At 39.3% G+C, this 14,365-nt stretch overlaps 1 protein-coding gene across 9 annotated transcripts in view; it reads right to left on the bottom strand.

Annotated features, from left to right (window-relative positions):
- The window catches only part of Jmjd1c (jumonji domain containing 1C), a 166,355-nt gene that overhangs the window by 25,586 nt on the left and 126,404 nt on the right, over positions 1-14,365 (bottom strand). For all 9 annotated transcript variants that reach the window (XM_034524362.2, XM_076917025.1, XM_076917019.1 and 6 more), the window contains 4 exons: positions 12,566-14,244; positions 9,104-9,276; positions 6,559-8,738; positions 1,849-2,050 (listed from right to left, as the gene is read on the bottom strand). In XM_034524362.2, coding sequence (XP_034380253.1) covers positions 1,849-2,050; positions 6,559-8,738; positions 9,104-9,276; positions 12,566-14,244 — 4,234 coding nt within the window. The remainder of the gene's footprint in view (positions 1-1,848; positions 2,051-6,558; positions 8,739-9,103; positions 9,277-12,565; positions 14,245-14,365) is intronic.

The following is a 14,365-nucleotide window of genomic DNA, read 5'->3' as shown; positions in this document are numbered from 1 at the left end:
ACCAAGGGTCGGGGATCTAAAGCTCACAGGTACAGCAACTAGCCAGCATGCACAAGCCTCTACTTCCAACCTTTGACAGGGCAACACCAATTACCTTCTTTAAGTAACTACACTCAACGGTTAACTACTGGGACCGCTCTGCATGTATAAGATGAGGGAGACAGAGTCAGTACATCTGGCCAATGTTAACAAAGCAATGTTGTGATTTTTTTGCTTCCCTTTACCCCACCCACCAAATGCTACACACTGTATCCCAGGCTAGCTTTGAACTAGAAACAATTCTATGTAATTATCCTGAGTTCTGGAATTAGAAGCACGTAACACCAGGCTTAATGTTATTTTATGACTGGCCTTCCTTAATCTAAAGTTGATTAAGTTAAAAATGTCTTTAATTATCTCAAAATGTCTACTTTCATAATTGTAGCCATCTCTTTATGTTAATAGGTGTTTAGTTTTTGAGACAGGGTCTGATAGCCTAGGCTAGCTTCAAACTTACTACATGGCAATCCCATGCCATGACAATAACCTTGAACTTCTAATTCCCCCAGTTCTGCTTCTCACTGAAAGCTAATATAGCCAACCCTCTGAGAAGCAACAATTTCAATTACCTTCACCTAGTATGGCTGTCTTCATGAGAACATTTCTTTTCCTCAAACCTGAGGTTTTCTCATCCTGCCCAACTATTACTGCCTCGATTCCTTTGGAATTTCTTTCACACATGTACTTCTATAACGCTCAACTCCTTCCCAAGGTGGCCTCCCTTAGCTACAGACTCTGAAGCAGAAAACAATGTATGGCTTTTGGGTTGTTTGCTTTCTTTCCTTTTTTCTTTTTCTGCTCCCCCCCCCCCCCCCAAGATAGGGTCTCTCTACATAGCCCAGGCTCAAACTCAGATCTGTCTCTGTTGACACATACGTTGAACTACAGCAAGGGAGTGTGCACTATGTTCCTGTCTCTTGAACCTTCATTAAGTACTCACTTTCAAATGAAAGCTCAGCTGCATCCTATGAAAGGTCATAAACTCCACAGAGGCACTAAAGAGCACAGATGGAACTCAAGAACAATAATGGGGCCAGGCAGTGGTTGGTGGTGCACGCCTTTAATCCCAGCACTTGGGAGGCAGAGGCAGGCGGATTTCTGAGTGCGAGGCCAGCCTGGTCTACAGAGTTAGTTCCAGGACAGCCAGGACTACACAGAGAAACCCTGTCTTGAAAAACCAAAAACCAAAAACCAAACCAAACCAAACCAAACCAAACCAAAAGAACAATAAAGGGGTCTAGAATATGAGACTTAGAACTAGTTTCACTGGTAGTGCTACCTAGCCTTTTTATAAAGATTTTACCTGTAAGGTACTTAACAATATTTATGTTAAATAGATTAATATCTAGATGATTTTTGTATTTTACTATAAATTTGTGAACCATGATGTGATATACTAGCTACAATGTTTAAGTATGACCATTCCTATGTTTTATAGGCAAGGCCGTTTATCTGGATTCATAGAGAACACTTTTTAATTAAGTAAATGTTAAACTGTTTTGGCAAACATGCATTTTAAAGAAATTTTAAAATTAAAGTGGGTATTTTCTTACAATTTTTAGGAAAAAATGCTAACACTTTCTGAGTGAGGAAGAACGAATCTTTTCAAACAAAGATTTGGGAACATGAGGAATTGAGTCATAAACTGAAAAGGCTGCATGAAAGCCACTGTCACAGCACAGCATGAATTAGTATTATTTAGACTATATCAGAATAAAGACACACTCCTGCATTAGGCAGGGGCTTCTCAGAAGTAAAAGCTCCAATATTAAATAATCAGATCCTGCTACTTCTTGTATTTCGACTTACCTCCTAAAGTAGTAAAATCTACAAAACACTGGTGAGTGAGTTGATTCTTCTCCCTTTTTACTACGGATCAGTCTACATTCTCGGCACTTTTGTAAGTTGGGGCCTATCTCACAGCAAGAGTCATCCTGCAAAAACGACTCTCCGGTTTGCTTCAGCTTCTTGACTTTCCGCCAGTCTTTCAGCACTGACCGAGGAATGCCAGCTGTAAGTTAGAAGGAACTCATTAATAGGATTGTGGTTACAGAAAAGATTAGTCTTTGGGATGAAATTCTGGTGGATGAGACTAAATTCCAGGTAAATGCTAAACAACTGCTAAGTCCCCAACCTCCTTTGTTTACCTGCTCATCCATTCTAATGAGACAGAAAAGGAGAGCAGTAAATCCTTTGGTGAAATGAAATCTCTAAATTGCATCTTTGTAAGCACATAATGCGAAACATAAGAATTATTCACATTATGTACACATTTAGCTGAAACTAAACTTTTTGCTAGGTATGGAGACATATGCCTTTAATCCCAGCACGTGGGTAACTGAAATACAAGAATGAGCACATGTTCAAGGCTGGCCTGGGATATCTAGTCAAACTGTCTCAAAAACCACTACCACCACCAAAAACAATCATCATCTTTCTCTTATGACAAGAACATAGTATACAACATCAACATATTGATGGGAATATTATCTTTTACAAAATTAAAAGGGCTCTGAAGAAAGAGAGAAAAGGCCAACAATATTAATTGGGGTGTTTTGTTGAAGGAAATGATTGAAAAGCAAATTCAAAGCAATCAACTGCTTCCCGTTGGGAATGTCTGTAAAGCCCAAGTGTTGTGAGACAATCTTTAATCTCTGCAAACACAGTGAGATACCTTCTCCAGTATGTAAGGAAAAACAATCTCTCTAATGGACTATGCTCTAAGATTTGCAGGCAAAAAGGTAAATTCATTTACCAAACTCAGCCCCACTGTTTCCTCACTGTTCCTTGGCATGAACTAACAAGGGAAACAACATTAGCTAAAGTAACCAGTCAGCTGTGTACCAGGAGCAACCTGAAGGCCACGAGAGTCAACAAAGCATACATACGCCTGTATTTCCACCTATAAATATCTAAAAGGGATTCACTGGAGAACAAACTTTGTAGCCACCAGCTGTATTTGATTACCCTGTCTTTACCATCCACCACAGAGATTTGATTTATAGCCCCCTATTTGTAACTCAAACAAATATTTCCTCTCCTACTTTCCAAATCCTTTCCAATTGTATCAAAGACACACAGGTTCCGAAACCAAATATTTCTTACCAAAACTGAGAGCAGAATGCCTATCTAGACTTCCCACTAATACGTACATATTGATACACACACACACACACACACACACACACACACACACACACACACACCACACGACCCTCTTCCAATAGGTAGTAATATTCAAAGCTGGACTAAAATATAAAATTCTTAAGACTGCTGCTTACTTCTTTATTCTTTACAATTATTTCCCTCCTTTATCTTGGGCTAGAGGCAACTCAGGAAGCACATATGCTCAAGCACAGAGCACACAACAGTCGTGGCATAAAGACAGGTATAAAGATGTTTCTAGGGCTGCAGAGATGGTTTTCCAATCAAGACCATTGGCTACTCTTCCAGAAGAGCAGAGTTCAATCCCCAGTGCCTACAACTTTAATTCCAGCCCCAGGGGATCCAATGATATTTTCTGGCCTCCACAGACACCATGTATACACATAGTACACACTTCCACATGTAAAATAATAATAAAAAAGCATGTCTTTTCCACTACATACAAGAGATCTCTCCTATGGACTTTATTAGAGGGTGATAGAATGAACAAGACACATCACACAACTGATAAAGACATTATTTGGCACACTTTCTTCAATTACTTACATCTAAATTGATTACATTAGAGAAAACTAAATGCAATCCGTTTCTATTTTTTTTTAAACTAGGAATTAACTTTAACCAATATACTTTTAATTCTATATGATGGGAAAAGTTTTTTTGTTTGTTTGTTTGTTTTTCGAGACAGGGTTTCTCTTTCTAGCCTTGGCTGTCCTGGAACTCACTCTGTAGACCAGGCTGGCCTCGAACTCAGAAATCTGCCTGCCTCTGCCTCCCAAGTGCTGGGATTACAGGCGTGTGCCACCACTGCCCGGCTATGATGGGAAAAGTTTGCAATGTGAAACTCCATATAACATTGATTATAATAATTTAAACAGTGTTATGAATTTTTCAAAAAGAGATATGTGAAAGAAATTCTTAATTATGTGATAACAAGATAGGCACTTCTGATAGGCTTGTTTGTTTGGTTTGGGTTTTTTAAGAGAAGGCAATGAATTTCAAAGGTAATTTATTGAAAGGCTTTTGATACTATCTGCTTTAAGTAAGGCATCATCCTTTAATTAGAAATGCCTACCTTATTGATAATTTATCTAAGATGTATAGCTCTGAGAATAAAATCCTGCTAACATAAATTATCTTAGCATTGCTTCTTTTATACAGTTAAAACCCTTATGACCTAGGTTTTGGTTAACAAATTCAAAACCAGCTGCCCTAGTGACGAGAACTCAGGAGGAAGAGACTCAAGCCACATAAATACATGCTAACCCTTGACTTCTCATAGGACAACACCATGAATGCACTTAGGGATACAGAAATTAATTGCATTGTAGGGGAGTCACTAGTGTATACATCAACAAGTATATTGAAAACACTCTACTTTTTTTTTTTTTTTTAACAATTTCAGCTCATAAGTAAAGTTATGTAAAAATTTAGAAAAGGCAGCCAATCTCTAATTAAAACAAAAGGTAGAAGATATGTCAAATGACTAAAAAAAGCGAAGTCTATTGTAGCTTCCTACAAAATGTACTAAAAACATTCTATGTGTATGTATAAGATATAGTAATTATAAACTTATTTTAATTATTATTTATTTTAATTATAATGTTACTTGTAAGTTATATGATACTATATACAATCATATGAAATCTAACAATGCAAATCCAAACCATTCTTTAAGCTGACCATGAAAAATGACAACTCCATTAAACAAAAGGGGAAAAAATAGTCAAATTTCATCTAAGAAACAGACAATCAAAATTAAAATTCTTAAACCAGACGCAGCCGCTTAAGACTCTGCCAGGGGAAAAACAAACAAACAAACAAACAAACCAACCAACCAACCTCCCCGGGCGGTGGTGGCGCACGCCTTTAATCCCAGCACTTGGGAGGCAGAGACAGGTGGATTTCTGAGTTCAAGGCCACCCTGGTCTACAGAGTGAGTTCCAGGACAGCCAGGGCTACACAGAGAAACTGTGCCTCAAAAAACCTACACACTCACTCACACACACTAAAACCCATATGTATGTGTGTGTGTGTGTGTGTGTATATATATATATATATATATATATAAATTCTTAAACTTGTGAAAGCATCCTATGCTAAGTTATTTTTCTGGATGAGCCAGAAGCAAACAACTCTACCCTTACATAATACAGTTTTCAAACAAATCATGTTTAAAGTCCTGGACTGAAACTAACTATATGTTACCAAGTAAGGAGACTTACTAAGCAATGGAGCTTGGAGTGGTGACCACTCATTCCAGCTACCATCTCAAAGTCTCAACCTGGAAACATGCATATCCAGTATTGATATGAAGAGAAAAAAAAATATGTATAATATGCTACTTAAAATAATTTTATGAATTTGAATATCCAACATCAAAAGAAATATATGGATTAAAACAATTTCTGACCACTAAGCTTCCTGTGAATTTGATTGGGGCAATAATGACAAAGAAAAAGCAACATTGTTTACAGTCCAGTTGCTGGCAGTCCCTTTGCCTTTTGACTGTACTTGCCCCACAGTCTGTCCATCTCAGACTGAGCTGTCCTTTTCTATAACTCCATTCTCCTGGTTTTCTCTACTTCATGCTGCCTTTGGTCCCACACAAGCACATGGGAAAAGGCACTAAGAAGAGGCTTCAAGCAACCAAGCACTTCTGGAAGTCCTGCTCCAGCATCCACACTGAGGGATATGTTTTACATCTGTAGGCATTTACACAGATGCAGGAAAACCATTAAGTGCTTCCTGTGTTATGCAACAAACATATAAAAAAAACCAACAAACAGAACAACTCCTTTACAAGACATACAGAAACACTGTATAATGTCTACTACTGGTAAGCACCCCTTACTTTGTCCAACTGTAGTCACAAACTTGATGGGTGCATTTTTGAGTTTTGAGGTGTTTATTTAGCATGGAAGTGCTTGCTGGAATAAACACAAAAAAATTATAAGTTCCTATCTTTTGTCTTCTACCGGTGGTTACTAATGGCAATCTCCATAAACTCACAGCTTTGTTAAGTGGTAAGGATGATGGCCCACGGCACGCTGCTCCTCAGTACTGCACCTACTTTCCTAACGAGATCATGTCACAGCTAAATACTTAGTATCAGGAGTATGGCTTTTTCTGGTGTAATAATCCAAAGTATATTCTGACATTTCTAGGAAAAGATCACTTCCTAAATTACACATTGGATTGCATGTCCTACAACAAATGTCTGGTGAAAACATCTCTCAAGATTGGGATCTAATCTTTTCCTCTTGTGGGGAGACATAGGAAAGGCAGAAATGAAGTTTCCAGGACAGGACCCGAGGTCCATTTTATCTGCCATAACCAAATGTATGTACTCACCACTGCTACTGCTCTGCAACTTCAATTTACTCTTGTCTTTGGCGCTCCTGCTGAGAACTCCATTGGGCTTTGAGTCCTCTTCGACCTCGCCTTTCCTCCTCTGCAGGTCGTTCTGCTTCTTCTTGTAGGTCGGCTTCGGCTGCCGTTTAGTCCTCTGCTCCGACTTGCTTTCGCTCTCATCTGAGTCTCCACTCTCAGAGCCAGACTCATAAGTTCTTTTGGCTTTTCTCCTGCTGACTTTTTCATCTCTTCCATACTTATCTACAGTGACTCTGCCATCTACACTATTGTGTATATCATTAGATGTAGAGGCTATTAAGTTGACAGAACATGGCTTAATAATTTCTGATACAGAACTCCCTGAATTTTCCATTTTGTTAGTATTTTTATCTTCTTCTGAATGTCTGGTGAGCCAGGCCTTCTTCAGTTTCGTGTGGTAGTTGGGCTGACTGGGCTGGGCTGCTGGCCCATTTCCTACAGAGATTGCTTTGTTACTTGCAGAACAGGTCATGGTGCTATCCAAGGGAATAGAGGCTGCCACTGTCTGATTTCTCACAGTATTAAGTTCAGCCTCACTGACATTACTATTTTTATACTGAGCTGCAGCCAATGCTGCCTTGTGCTTTTTTAAATGAATAAAATCAGCTGTGCCTGAGAAGCCAGAGCCAGGCTGAACACCACTTCCTGCCTTACTACAGGCCAGAGTGACTGGAACTGTGGTGCTGACTTTGCAATCTTTTGCTTGAGCCACTGACTGACTAACACTTTTTGAAGAAGTACATTCTAAGGGCGTAGAGGCTGAAATGGTATTTGATAAAGAATAAACTGCTTCTGAAACACCCAAGCTGGAGACACTGGTAGTAGTGGCAGCAGATGTGAACACATCTGTCCTGGTAGTAGAGACAATATTTACAGCAGACATGACTGAAGCAGGAACAGTGCCCTGGGAGATAGCCTCAAAGGTTTTTTCAGATTTCACATGAGCACTTTCTAAATTCACATTTGGTAGAATAATTCTTCCAGTCTCTCCACCTTCTGGTTTGAGGTAATCTGTTTTATTTGTCCCAGACGAAGATCTTTCACAAACTCGATCTTTGGAAGCTAATGGTACAGATGGCACACTATCAACTTTTGTACTAGAAGGTGGACGAACAATGACAGATGCTACAGCAGCCTGGGACTTCCCACTACTCTTTTCCACAGGCCACTCAGCCTTCTCCTTGCTGAGGTTGTTATTAGATCTCCATATTTCCGTTAGACTCTGATCAGAAGAATTCTTAAAATTTGCCTGAGAGTCTTTTGGCTCAGGAATTAGAGTTGGAGGCTTCTGAGACTCTTGAACTTTCCCAGCAGCATTTACGGGCATCACTGGGGTCAGGGTTGGAGGGGAAAGGCTACTGTAGCTGCTCTCCTTTCTTTCCAAACTGTGATGGATTGGTGGATGGAACACTGGTGCCCTATGCAGAGCAGGCATGCTGCGGAGTGCGTTGGTAGAAGAAACAGTCAAATGGGTAGGACTCCTACAATCACTTCTGAACGTTGTGACCGAGTGGGATGCAGTGTGATGGGGAAGATGCTCTGGCATCTTGCCAACTAAACTTTCACTTTCTGGTTGGTGTTTAATCAAAGGTGGAGGCTTCGAAAGAGATGATATAAAAGAAAGAGTTTGAGGATTGGCGGTTGCAGAAAGGTTATTATTTTGTTTCTCAGTGTAAATATTGGAAACTTCTTTGGGTGGGTAGGATCTTGGTGGCTCATTGACCACACTATTAGATAAAGTAGTGAAGTAGTTACTTTGGGGCAAACTCTGAGGCACTGAGTGCTTCATCTTATAAATCTCTGACACTGGGCGGTCTACGTCTTTATCTGGTTTGATAGCATGGCTTTTAGGACTTGAAGATGACGGTACTACTCTGGAGTAATTCTCTCTTTCAACCTCATGCCCCTTGATTTTGGTTGTAAATGGAGCCACATCAATGCTCTCTTGAAGAATCCGACGATGTTCCTCCTTGTATTTGTTCAGTCTCTCTCCAGTCTCCTGAGGTGGCCTTGAACCCACAAAATGCCTATGCAAGTGACAATCTTTTCCTGCCTGTGACCTATTGAGATCCAGGTCACTTTTTACTGAAGTGGATGCATTAGACCGTAATGGTTCCAAAAATGCTTTCCTCTCCAATTCTCTACAAAGAAAATAAACAAAGATTCCTATAATTACTTTTTCATACAAGATTATTTTTTATGAAATGTTACTCTATTATGAAAGCAAGCAGTTTTGATATTCTCTAAAATCAGAAAATATACCAGTATGAAAAGAACAGAGCCACATGTAGTGACTTATACATATAATTACACTACTTGGAAGGCTGAGGCAGGAGGATTGCAATGAGTTCAATTGCAGACTGATGCAATATGGCAAATCACAAGTTAAAGAAAAGATTCTCTTCAAAGTCTAGTTTTGACACCAATTTTCAATAACTATTCAAAAAGTGAATTAAGAAAATCATGAAAGACAAAGGTGTTAAGTGTTACGCACTGGAGAACTTACTCTTTGTGGTGATCTGCTAATGTCTTTGTCAGTGGGGGACTGGAATGCACTGTCATCTTGTGAGGTCGGTGAGGCTCTGCACTAGAAGGTCTGACAGGAATGTGACTAAGTAACCCAATACCATCCGCTGAGGTCACAGGAGTGGGTTGATGTAACCAAGGACTGGGAGAATTCTATTAAAAACAAAACCAAAAAACCCTACATTTTAGTTACCAAAACAACAACAACAACAACAACAACAACAAAACACAAACCTAAATTGTTGAGCTGGGTAGACTGTCATGTGTTTAAACATAGCACTCAGTTTCATAGCCAGACTTATGATCATGGTATATTTATAAAAATGATATTTTTAAATTATTCTGGTGAAAAATGTTATTTTTAACCAGTATTAATCATACAGACTTTTTATATTCAACTTAAAACAAATTAACATTAAAACAGTAACTTCTAAAAATATTTCTTCACTAAAAGCAGATCTAAAGTGCCACTAATTGTCTATAAACAATGTCTACAGACCTAATTTTATGATTAACTATGATCCTAACACCGGAAGAATTAGTACTTACAGCATAACCAGAATATTAGACCTAACATGTTATTCCACTAGAAGCAAAAATTATAATCAAGTTTGTCTGTCAATTTCCCCATAGAATAATTACCTTTGTAATGTAAGAGTTCCTGCACAGCTCCCAGATCATCACATCTGAGGCCTAAATGCATCCAACTATACTCTGTAACCAGACACTGTCAGGCCACTACAGTGGGAGGCTTGGAAGCAGCAACACAGCTATGTTTTCCCTGACAATATGCTGCCTGTCTGCAAGGTTAGTACTTATATGGGTTACAGTGCCATACATGTTAAAATCCATACATCTAACTGCATGTTTAAAAAATGGTTTTCTACACTGTGACTCAATGTAACTCAAGAGTGTGCTTTGTAAATTTGTCATTTGGATGAGTCACACAGCAGGAAAATTCAAACCACCTTTAGTTGGACTAAAAGGACTAAACCTTATAACTCGTATCAACAGTGTAAGAGCATGTACCACAGAGATAGCTTAATGATAAGTTACAGTTCTAAATCTTACAAGACAATAGTGCACAATGATGTACAAGAAGAGCATTTAAATATAAAATGACACAGAAGGCCACAGTTACGGAAGACTCAATGACAGTGAAAAGATATTTTCTTATGAAGTAGCATTTAAAATTATTCCCTCATCTAGTAGCTTCTGCTTATATTATCTGATCATCCTGATTACAAACATGAAGTTATAGGATCTTTTTCTTTTTTTTTGGCTTAAAATGCTATTTTTGTTTACATCTTTGTATTATAATTTTATATAAGTAAACAAAAAACTAACTAGCATAAACTGTTTTAAGGTTCTCACTCTTTGCAGAGTTTGGAGCTTGTGGAAGAAGATCCACATCCACTTGCCAACTCCTGGCTTCTTTGTGCCCCTAGCCTATCTTTGTGCACTGCCAACTGCAGTGATGACCCAGAAGAGGGGTTGCAGTGGGCACACGATCATCAGGCTTGCTTTATTCTCAAGTGAAAATGCACTTCGTGATTGGATGCTTCATTTCCATTTGTAACTTCTACTTTCTGGGATGATTTAACCAGAAACTCCATTGGGTTTCAAGTCACATGATCAATGGCACATGATTACAGATGCAAATAGAATCTAGACCCTATATCAGAAACAAAATCAAGAGGGATAAACTTGTGATTCTGGAAGCACAATCCTAGAACTGAAACCTTAACAATAGTAACTGTGCCAATACTGAAGAGAACCAATTGTAGTAACCACTGTTAATTTCATTAAAGAAACCCAAACCCAAAGCCAACTACAGGGGAGTTACTGAGAATAAACCACAAGAAATATCCTTAGATTGCCAACTGCTAAGTAGGTGTTCCTGACTATCCATCAGCCATTGTAGCATGAATTAATGGCACTCATGACCTCATTATTGCCACCTAAAATTATAAAAGCTTCTCTGACAAACTTTTAGCATCATGACAATACCTGTGTCTACTGCCATTTCCAATACAATGCTAAATATAAACAATAGTATTCCTGAAATAAATAAGAAATTTAGTAGCAAGGGCTTCCAAATCATCACTCCCAACACATTATGGATCTTGCCCAAAACATGGCACGAAAAGGGTTAAGTACAGGTGCCATCTGCATGAAAGTACTGTTCCTAAAAGCTATGTACTGAAAATAACTCAAATGTTCACCAACAAAAAAATTACAAAACAAAAGGTGGCAGGCACAGCAGTAGAGTCCTTGATTAACATGGATAAGGCCCCAGTACTAATGACTGGATAATGTGTTCCTACCTACATACACCTGAAATAAAGTAGAATGCAGCATTAAAAAATGGCCATCCATCTGTGTAATAATAGTGTGTGAATATGGATGAACCTATGGGACATATTAAATGAAGTAAGACAGAGAATTAGAGAAATATTAACTGAAAGTTGCCAAAGGCTGGGAGAAGGGAATTAAATGTCTAATAAGTGGAGTTTCATCTTACAGGATAAAAGAGTTTATGCCTTATATACTGTTCAAAGATACTCGATCCCACTAGGCAGCCAGACGGCTTAGCAGGAAACCTGCACTCATGCCTGGCTGCCTGTATTCGAGCCCCAGAAGCCATGTGGCAGAAGAAAGGAAGCCCACATGCACAGTAAGTTGTCCTGTGACCTCCACTTGAGTGCTGCGGCCCGCTATGGCAACACAGACACAATAGAAGGATGGGTGGATTGCTGGATGATAAATAAATACATGGATAAATGGATCAATGTAAAAGATGGAAAAACTCGACACTACTTATGCAACTGAGAGCATGAAAATTATAAAAATGGTAAATTTTATGTTGCTTTTACTACAAGTGAAGTGGTATGTGAAACAGTTCAGGAGGAATACTTAAAGAATCCATGGTCAGCAAAAGGCCAAGCTTGCTTCACGGTCAGAATTTAACAGTGACATATATCCCCTTACTCTTACTGTCTGTGTGGTATTAGTGCACAGCTAGTTGCTGGAGGAAGCACACATGGCATGGAAGAGTGTGAGTCCCATCTTTCCACATTCTGCAAAACTTAACATGATAAAAAGTAAGGCTTCTATGCTGTTCAGACATATGACCCTGTTATAATGTCACTATAGAAGGAGTGCCTAACTTCAAATGTCCCAAAGCACAAAAGGCACTTAAAAAGTCCTGTTTTGAAACATCCCATGAACATAAGTGATGCATTCAGCTGTTCAAGGGCTAATATAACATCATTTAAAGTCTTAACTATTACATATAATTTTAAGCCTGTACTTTATTACCAAAATATATACCATAAATCACAGTTTAATAGATAGTGTGATCTATAAAAGTTAAGTCTGGTGAGGTTATTATAATGAACAAACACACATGCTGCTCCACAGCCACAACAATGTCACTTACCCTCCTTAGTGATGCTTCAGCATTAACTGCATTTTCTGGGTGAACCCACTTAGAAGAAGGGAGACCAAGTCCTGAGTATGCATGTGTTCCATTTGGATATTGCCAAATAATTGGATAAAGTCCAAGCTGATTATATGAAGCGGAAGGATGGGCTTGTCCGAGAAGATGAGGTGACTGGTGCTGTAACAGCTGCTGCTGCTGCTGGTGTGCTAGTGCTAGGTGGCTCAAGCTGCTCGCATGGGCACTCTCGAGGCGTGGGTGGCCACCCAGTAAAGAGGCAGTAGGCACTCCAGGTAACACAGTGGGAAGCAAATGAGGGTGATGGACAGAATGGTGTGGACCACTAGTGAGAGGGTGAGTGTTAATGGTAGGTATGGGAGTTTGACTAGATGCCCCAGCTAGTAAGTGGGGTCCTGGTGTTAAGGCAGGGTGATGGGTACCTGGGTTTAAACAGGTTCTATGGGATGAGGAATGAAGAGGGAAAGGATGCTGGCTCAGAAAAGGTGAAATGTGATTAGCTCCTGTTTCTGATCCAATAAGAGCAGGATCCCTATAGACTGTGAAGTGCTCATTTTTATCAATGATTAGAGGGCTCTTTGTAGTTTCCAAAGCACTGCCTCGAGTAGGAACAGGATGGAAACTACCTCTGGATAACTCATGTTCTATTTTACTCGCCAGTCTTCGCTCACCAACAGCTTGAGTGTTCCCGTAAGCAGCCTTAGACTTCACAGAATCAGGAGAATGAGTGACCTTGGGTTTAACAACTTCAGGTGAAGAACTGGATTTTGTCTTTTGAGTATCTACTGAAGTAGTTAGTTTAGATTTTATGGTTTCTAGGGGTGGACTTCGCTTATGTAGCTGATCCTCTGTGACAGAAACTGTACTTAATGAAGCCATGTATGAGACATAGTGATTTCTCTCTTTCTCCATATCTCTGTTATCATTTCCTGAAGGAGTATTTGTAACACTTGATTGAGTTAAATCCACTTTCACTACATCACTGATCCAGTTCTGATCACAATCTTGCTTTGCTGTTTCTAGGTATTTAGCATTTGAATGTTTGGAATCACTAACATTTGGGTCCATGTTCTCAGGTGTCTGGAGGCCAAAAGTATTTGAATTTTCCTGAGCCACCCTCTCTGAATGAGTGTCGTTTTTGATATCCATAACACATTTGGGTGTCGGTGTTCTGGACACTAACCTGTCCTTTGGTAATAATTCCACTGTGCGTTGGTTTTCCATATTGCATTCTTGAAGGACTAAATCATTAGAATTCTGGTCAGCAACTGTGGCTTGCTCGGATGAACGGAGAGTCATTTTGTCTTGGAGCTGGCTGTCCATGGACTTGGGCTTCTCCCCATCTTCATGGTTTTTATCTTCCTGCATCTGGTCCCAGGGAGGCCGAGTATCTATTAGGATCTCTTCTCCTGCCTTCTCAGCAGCCTGGGATTGTCCCTCCTCTCCATTTATCTTTGAAGTGACTTTATTTTTCAGTTCATATTCTGGTGTTTGTTCAGAGGATTTCTCAGTTGTTCTCTTGCTTGAGTTTTCGGAGTCACTGCTCTCAGAAGCGTCGGAAGCATTGTCCGTCCGAAGCCTCTTCATGCTCAGCCTCTTTTCATCCTCCTCGGGTTTCCGTCTTTTAGTCACCACATGTTTGTTTTTACCTTTAGGATTTTCTGTGGCAAAAAAAAAAAAAAGAGAGAGAGAGAGAGAGAGAAATTTTATTTTTCGTGATCAATAAGCATATCTTAATGCATTTTTATTAATGAACAAGCCCTTAACAAGCTATGCAGGACG

The sequence above is a fragment of the Arvicanthis niloticus genome, chromosome 20, assembly GCF_011762505.2.
Source record: "Arvicanthis niloticus isolate mArvNil1 chromosome 20, mArvNil1.pat.X, whole genome shotgun sequence".
NCBI lineage: Eukaryota > Metazoa > Chordata > Mammalia > Rodentia > Muridae > Arvicanthis > Arvicanthis niloticus.
This window is presented reverse-complemented; position numbering and strand designations above follow the sequence as displayed.